The sequence below is a fragment of the Phragmites australis genome, chromosome 11, assembly GCF_958298935.1.
Source record: "Phragmites australis chromosome 11, lpPhrAust1.1, whole genome shotgun sequence".
Lineage (NCBI taxonomy): Eukaryota > Viridiplantae > Streptophyta > Magnoliopsida > Poales > Poaceae > Phragmites > Phragmites australis.
Genome location: NC_084931.1, coordinates 23,598,154 through 23,606,604, shown reverse-complemented (window position 1 = coordinate 23,606,604; position 8,451 = coordinate 23,598,154). Strand labels below are relative to the sequence as shown.

The 8,451-nt window shown below is 43.5% G+C and overlaps 1 protein-coding gene across 1 annotated transcript; it reads left to right on the top strand.

Moving 5' to 3' along the window:
* Positions 1-4,295: 4,295 nt before the first annotated feature.
* On the top strand, positions 4,296-5,222 carry LOC133884076 (protein NRT1/ PTR FAMILY 3.1-like). The gene is made up of 3 exons (XM_062323461.1): positions 4,296-4,396; positions 4,534-4,734; positions 4,793-5,222. The coding sequence occupies exons 1-3, from the start codon at positions 4,296-4,298 to the stop codon at positions 5,220-5,222; spliced, it is 732 nt and encodes a 243-aa protein (XP_062179445.1).
* Positions 5,223-8,451: the final 3,229 nt, after the last annotated feature.

Genomic DNA, 8,451 nt, shown 5'->3' with positions numbered 1-8,451 from the left:
CCTTGTAGAGCTACCCCCTAACATTCATACCATAGGAACCAAATAGGTCTTCAAGAATAAATAGGGAGAGTATAGGTTAGTTGTTAGAAACAAAGCTATATTTGTGGCTCAGGGTTTCTCTCAAATATAGGAAATAGACTTTGGAGAGACTTTATACCGGTAGCTAGGCTAGAAGCCATTAGGATCCTCCTTGTATTTGCGACATCCCAAGGTTTTAAGTTGTATCAAATAGATGTCAAAATTGCTTTCCTAAATGGTTTTATAAAATAAAATGTCTATGTTAAGCAAAGGTTTTGAGCACTTCAAATACTCATATAGAGTATACAAGCTTTAGAAAGCGTTATATGGGCTTAAGCAGGCGCCTAGGGCTTGAGCATGGGTATATGATGAGGTCGGTGGATAAAACTTTGTTTACTTTTAGGCATGGTAATGATTTCCTTCTTGTTTAAATATACGTGGATGATATCATTTTTGTGCCTTTTCTCATGTACTTGTGGCCAAGTTTGCAGATACTATAAGTAGGGAATTTAAAATGTCGATGATGGGTGAGCTTAACTTCTTCCTTAGGCTGCAAATCAAGCAATGCAAACAAGATACATTCGTCCACCAGACAAAGTACAACAAGGATTTGCTGAAGAAGTTCAACATGAACGATGCAATGGCCCTAATGACACCGATAACTACCTTGACTATGCTTGATCTGGATGAAGATGGGGAGGAGGTAGACCTCGACATGAGCATGATTGGCTCCCTCCTGTACCTGACGACGACAAGACCCAATATACACTTTGTCATCTCCTTGTGTGGCCACTTTCATGCGTCAACAAGGACATCTCACCGCCAAGTGGTGAAACCATATTGAGGTATCTCAAACACACCCTTGAGCATGATTTTTGGTTTTTTGCATCTTCTTCTTCTCTCTCTTTGTGATTTTTCGGATACAAATTTTGATGGCTGTAGAATTGATAGGAAGAGTACCTCCGATACTTATCATTTCTTGGTACCTCTCTTATTTGTTGGTTTTTTCGCAAATAGTCTAGTGTTGCATAGTCAACTACTAAAGCTGAATATGTTGATGCCACTAGTTGTTGCTCTAAGATTTTGTGGATGTTGCTACCATGAGGGATTTTGGGTTAGATTTTAAGAGTGTGCCAGTTTTGTGTGACAACACCAGTGCCATCAGTTTAGCTAATAACCCAGCCCAACACTCCAGAACCAAACATATAGATGTAAAATTCTATTTCTTGAGAAACCATAATGAGAAGGGAGATATTGACTTGAGGTACATTGATACCCAACACCAGCTTACCAATATTTTCACCAAGCCTCTAGATGTAACAAGATTTGCATATTTGAGGGGAGAGCTTGGAGTGTGCCATCCCTATGACATTGTGTGAGAGAAAGTTGCAGTTGTATATATTCTATCTTACTTTTATTGTATTTGTATTGCATATCATCTTGTAAGATAATCATAGTAGTTGAGTTTTGACTTGTATGTCTTTAGTATTTTCTATTGCTAGACTTGAATTTAGACTAAATTGAGTAGTTGTGCAGAGTAACTTTTTAATCTTAGACTCATCTTGATGCTTTGACATGAAATATTTTAAGCAAGCTAGCTTTCCTAAAAATGAAATTTAGTAATTTTATGAATCATGTAGGCTATAAAATACTAAATTTTTAATCACTATGTTTCTAATTGCTTTGGCTTAGTCAATGCTTGTGTTAAGGCTAACTTGATGAATATCTTGTTCTAGGCACCTTGGATCAAAATAGTAGTTTGGGGAACATTGCACTATATTTTCTATTTTTGTCAAATGTTTAGCTCATGGTAGAACCTTGAGAGAATATGTGTTCCTTATGTCGCAAATGCACTACTTGACTTGATCCTATAAAAACTTAATAATTTATGCAAATTTGAATAATATTGAGAAATCAAGTTTCTTGTGCTAAAATATAATCCAATATGGTTGTCTTGAAGCCTCGAGATATTTGTTGTACCCAGTCGCACGATACTTCGCTTGGATAAGAGGCAACTTGAGGATAAAAAGAAAAATAAAGAAATGTGCATCAATGTTACATCTTTTAATCACTTGATCTAATTAAGTCTTGGTTTCATATGTGAGTGTTTGCAAAGCCTATTATCATAATTGCTTGTTTGCCTAGTTTAACATTGAAGTTAGTTGTTCTTAATGCTTGTATTACCTCAGCACGAGTGGATGCTTATGTGGTGGCCACTTTTAACATGATTTAGCTATGTGAACTTAAATGTGCCAATAATTCTCCCGTTTAGCTTGTCTAGTTTTATGTTCTTGTGATGTTGTATCTTTTTGAGTCTTGTTGAGTTTGTGAGCTCCACATTCTACTTTCTATAACCCTTTGATGTCTCTAACATTTGCAGATACTTTGTGGTATACTTGTGAATACTCATTAGGATTGCATGATCATGCTTTGCATGGTGTTTTGTTCTTGATATTTGCGTTGCTAAAGGGGGAGAATAATATGCACTAAGCCAAAGAAGAATCTTGCATGATCAAAGGGGGAGAAAATATGTGAAAATGTGCATTCATTAAAGGGGAGCATTTGTTCTTTTATTGGACTTTTGAGGTCTTTGGCTTGGGTGGTATACACGCCAGAGCATTTCTTGCAGAGAGGCTGAAAATCGGCTCTTGGTGACTTATACTTCCCGGATGGTTCGACGCTTGAGCAGTACACACGCTAGATGTTTCACCGGAGTAGTTCCTGCAGAGAGGTTGCAGAATAACTCTGGAGAGGTTGAGCACGCCGAATGGTCCGACGCTCATGACATGTGTACGTTGTATCATCTGACGTTCACGATTTGTTTGTGATGTGGTGATCAATTGAGGATTTTTATTTTGATTAACTCGTAATGGAGTTGAAGATATGTGTTTGCTTGTCTTATATTGTGCAGGTGATGGATGCAACTCGGCAGCCAATGGCGGGACGATCGGAGCCAAGCGGGGTGCTTGGTGCTGGACGATCGAGGAGGTCGGGCGGAGTCGAGAGTGATCCTAGCTGTACATGTGGAGGTCAAGCAAATCATGGAAGGTGGATGGAGACGGTGTGTTGATAAAGTCAGGCGAAAGGGATATCAGTGCAAGTGACAATATGGCCCGAGGATCCAGAGCGGGAGAGACATGCCAGCGATCAAGATCACAAGATGGAGCACATGTGTCTACATCGGGACGCTTGCTTGATGTCAAGCAAGTGACAATGAGTCACGCTTTGAGAAGCGTGCAAGGGGTTGGTGGTTTAGCCTCAAAATCATGGGAAGAATAGAAGTGCACGTGGCATCATCACGAAGTTTGCGTTGAGACAAAACTAAGTCATGAAGACACCTCAACTGTCCGATAGATGGAGAAGAAAATGAATTAAAATACTCTCGGTAGTACGTATGAGTGTACTACAGAGAGGAGTATTTTGGGAACAAGTTAGTAAATTTTGGGGTCAATGAACCTATGCTATAAATAGAGGAGGAGGCCAAGTTAAGCCCTTTGAACTAGCCACTTGAGTCCCTTGAGTCATCCTTATGAGAGCCTTGTGATAGGGTTTTAGATGAGAGTAAGATGAGTGCTTAGTCGATGTACTAGGTAAGAGTTTTTGAGAAAAAAAATCTTTGTAATCTGCCGAAAATAGGATTGACATTTGAAAGTAATGAAGTTTATTTTCCTTCTCATATTTGGATTCACCTCCTTCTAATTTTTCTCTATTGGTTCCCTTGCGAGTTTGCAAATTTTTCATCATTAAGTTACAATTTCGTTTTCGTACTTAAACTGAAATTTTCACCTTGTTGGAGTGGTTCTTCTCATTGCTAGAGGTATAAAATTCACATACAAATATACACAATTGGATGTTAAATTCATTTGCCTCTTATCTATCAACTTGAAGACTTTCTTCACCCGATGTTTATTTTATTTTTTATCTTTGGATGTTTCTTCTCAAGATCCAAGTATTATGTGAGGATGAGTCATAGATTAGTATACCCTAGAACATAGTATTCGATTCCAATCATGAGACCCACCATTAATTGGATTTTCAATTTTAGATTTAAATTTTTTGAAACGCTATTCTGTTCAATTCGGAACTTTCGGGTTCTTCTGTTTCCGTTGTGATTTTTGTGTTTTACGTTGCACTTTTTTTTATCCATTTTTAAGGTGCGTTAAGTGACAAAATAAGATAAAAATATCTATTTCAAAAGAAATTACTAAGACATTTTTTACCCTCTCTGGTCACCATTGTCGACAGTGCACCGTGAGGAGCTCAAGTCCATCGCCCACATGCTGTCCATCTGGTCAGCAAGCATCATCCTCGCTACCGCCTGCTCGCACAACGGCTCCTTCACCATCATGCAGGCGGAGCGCCACATCACTCGGAACTTGTAGATCCCGCCAGCGACCTTGTCTATCTTCACAATCGGGACCATGCTCGTCAGCAGGGGCAGAACCAGCCCTGGGCTAAGCCTCAGACGAGCCTATTCAAATTTAGATCAAATTAAAAATATTATTATTTTTATAGTACATACAAAAGTGACTTAGAACTCGTCAGCATCATCCTCTACGACAGCGTGTTCGTGCCCCTGGCGCCCCGCGTCACGGGCCAGCCGTTCGGGATCACCTACTTCCAGCGCATGGGAATCGGGCTGACCATCGCCATACTGGGCGTCGGCTCGGCTGCGCTCGTAGAGACCAAGCGCCGCGGCGTCGCGGCCGACCACGGGTTCCTGGACAACCGGAAAGCCATCGTCCCGATGAGCGTGTTCTGGCTGGTTTCGCAGTAGGCAGTACACCATCCACGGCGCCGTCGCCGACGCCTTCGCGTCGGTTGGGCAGATGGAATTCCTGTACGACCAGGCGCCCGAGAGTATGTGCAGCACGGCCGTCGCGTTATTCTGGCTCTGCGGCTCCTTCGGGAACCACCTGAGCACGGTGCTCGTCACGGTGGTGCAGCGCGCCACGCTGGGCCGCGGCGACTGGCTCCGGGACAACATCAACCGGGGCAGGATCGACAGCTACTACTGGCTCATCACATTCATCATGGTGCTCAACTTGGGCCACCACCTTCTCTGCTTCCATTACTGCACCTTGAAGCCCCTGGAGGTGGCGGATGAACCTGGTGATCGTGACAAGCAGAGTGAGCTCCCCTCTCCCCAGAAAAAAGTCCCTGGCGACGGGCGTCGGGATGGCGTAAGATTGATTAGAGGGTAACTATGCTTGGTGGATGTTGCGAATAACTAGTTATTCAGCTGTTCATGCCACAAGGACTACAAGTTGTAAAGGGATTAGTGTTGTAAGCATACTGTCACGGGAGGATCCAAGTGTGTGATGATCATGATCATGCAGTTCAACGCAACCATGATACTCCACTATATATTGTGGCATGTCCGGATCTCCGTTCACTTGAATTAAATTGAGTACGCCGATCTTATCACGAGCTAGTAGAAGACTAACGCTGAAAGATAGAGATATTTTGATGATGAAAACAATATGTGGGCATAGCGGAAACCAGCAAAATGTGCCTCGCTAATAGCATGATTAGCTTCGCTATAATTTTTTGTCATGATAGCATTTGATTCATTATATTTTTTGGACTCATTATTTAAATATTTGATTTTTATAATAATTTAATTTTTTATAAGACTATATTTTATATGGATACTTCTTTTTTCTATTCTAACCTTAATTTCAATTATTGTTTATTTTATTTTATTTTATTTGGACTTTTTATTTAGATATTTTGCTTCTCAAATCATATGAAAATTGGACTGTTAATTTTCTATAATTTTTTATTCCGAATTTACCTATTTATTAATCGTATTTGATATGGACTCTTTTGTTTATTATAGACCGTTAAATGTTTATAATAATAAGTGATCTATATCATTTTTTATTAATATAGTAATTTTATGATCTTAAGAGTGAAGTGATGCTTTTTTTCTTTAAATATTAAGATAATATATTGTCTTTTTCTAGTCGTTTGCGTTGAAAATAGTCCTAACCGTTACGTAGCGGAAATTGTTTATTTCAAAAAATAAAGGCCCAGACTATTGCATTCGAAATCAAGCTAGACGCGCTCGAAACGAGATATGATCCGTCAAACGGCCCATGGCCTGGCCCAGCGTGCTGAGGTCCCAAATAGGGCCGTGCTCCATGGCGAGCTCGCATTGTACTATTACTTTTTACAGGAACCCCTCAGCGATTTCCGATTAAAAAGAAAAACCCCTCCCTCCTCAGCGATTTGGAGAGATTTTTAACCGATTCGGAGATATTTTAAGCAATATGCCCAACTCGCATTCTACCACCGCACCAGTGATGAATTCAAAACAAAAAATTTGAGAGACTCAACCTCTTCTTTTTTTTTCTCTCTCTTCTTTCTCATTCTCCTCTTCTTCTCTTCTTCTTCTATTTTCATATAAAAAATTATAGGAGGGCTCAAGAGAGCTCCGGAGGTAAGGATGTTTTAGCCCTGTGGATCCGCCCTTGCACTAACACAATGTTGTATATTATAGTATCTATCTCGTTTGCATTTAGAAGACTAGTATAGTATCCACTTCGTATACGTTGAATGGGTCCTTTTCGAAGGACCAAGCGTATATTTAGATTCAAATCTAATGTTGCTAAGGTAAATGTTGGTCATGCCTAAAACAACTTGGGCATCACTTGGTGGTGGTGGTGGCCAATTTATCATACAACCCTTGAATTGGAAAGATCCTTGGCGCTAGTACCGAAATTGATCGACCGAATTTCAGTAAGCTAATTCTTCCAGACTTCAAAATGGCATGTTCATGGTCGCTATTTAATCGTAACCAGCAACCGGTAATAGAGGATATTGTATATTGTTAGTTTCCGTACAGTCACTGTGGAAGACTCTTTTTATTCCCCTCGAGCCATTTGTGCCGGTAATAGAGGATATTGTATGTTGTTATGTTCTCTAACCATCCGTCACTGTGCATGACAGGATATCGTATCCGACAGACCGACACTGACACTGCTACATATGGTGAAAGGAACTACTTGTGCCACAGTGTTAGGCAGCCACGACTCTGTAACAGTGTTTGACAAGACGTAGCATTCAAATGCCGAACCCCCTACAGTGTTCGTCAGGCACGCCCCATACGCAACGAGCCAGCAGTCGACCAAAGCCCCAAGTCGAGCACGGTTCTGATCTCCAAAAAAGCCATTCAATAGCATTGCCCTTTCGGCCTTCCGTCCGCCACCCTCTCAAGTTCCAACCACGTATCATGTATTCATGTCACGTATGGGATTTTTGCATGTCCCACCTCGCCGACACCTGCAACGAGATTACGGCAACGCGTGGGGGCACGCCGGGCCACTCTACGCGATCCGCGACCGGCACACGGGTCGCACGGCCGAAAAAACGCCCCCACCGCCGGTGCCGGATCCCGCCTGCCCGCGGCCACACACCGCGCGATGAGGTCACGCCGGACGCCACCAATTTTGTTGCGCTCCCGCCCCCGCCCCCGCGCCCGCGCGCGATCCGTGAGCCCAACCGGCAACAGCGACGTCTCCTCGGGTGCACCCGCGTCCGCGCACCGCACGGTCAAGGCGCGGAGGATTCGGGCGTGCACCGCCCCGTCCGCCTCTCGCCTCCACGCGCACCAACCGCCACTCACGGCGCAGCAACGTACCCCACCCTTCTCTTTGCGGCCGCAGACGGGGCGAACTGCGGGACCGGGCAAAAACGCCAACCGAGCCCGGCGTGCCGAATCCGCCACGTCCGCGCTCGCGCCGGAGCCGAACAAACGGGAAGGTCCGGATGTCCGGATACTGGATCTGGGTGGGACGGCACGCATGCACCAGAGAGGCAGAGACCAGACAGACCGCACCGCACCTGAAGCTTGCGACGCTCACCCTGTATACACTTGTAAAGCGCGAAGTAGGCGCGCGTCCGGTTCTAATGATTGAGAGCCTGTGAACGGGACGTCGGGACCGGCCGATCGATCGAGATGGATGCATGACAGGCAACGGACGGATTGGTCCAGCGCGCCAGCCTTCCTGCCGGTATTGCATTGTCGCTGTCGCGCACCTGCTGTGACTCATGCAGTCACGCACTAGTAGCAGCAGTAGTACACTAGTACCTTTGACAGGAAAATTGGACATACACTCTAATGGATCCATCTCCATTGGTTATCTCTGGATCGGTGAATGATTGCTAGCTTGATTAGAAGTACGCGGACCACAAATCATGTCAGGATCCGTTAATAATATAATGCTACCAGAAGAAGATACGATGCTGAGCACAAGAAGATGCAAGTTGACCGGATCATGAGATAGCCACCACATGACCATCATCCTCACCACCAGGTCCTGATACCTGGTTGGAGTGGAGGTCGGACAAAACAAACGTCCAGTTTTCTGACGAGTGATGACCATGCCTCGAGCGACCGACCTGCCAAACCTAGAAATGCCGATCGAT

What these genes read in the sequence shown, in the direction of transcription:
- LOC133884076 (XM_062323461.1), top strand. Translation starts at nt 4,296, where the DNA reads ATGCTGTCCATCTGGTCAGCAAGCATCATCCTCGCTACCGCCTGCTCG. An exon ending in CGCCACATCACTCGGAACTT is followed by an intron (nt 4,397 to 4,533) that starts GTAGATCCCGCC and finishes TTATTTTTATAG; the next exon opens with TACATACAAAAGTGACTTAG. An exon ending in GGCGTCGCGGCCGACCACGG is followed by an intron (nt 4,735 to 4,792) that starts GTTCCTGGACAA and finishes CTGGTTTCGCAG; the next exon opens with TAGGCAGTACACCATCCACG.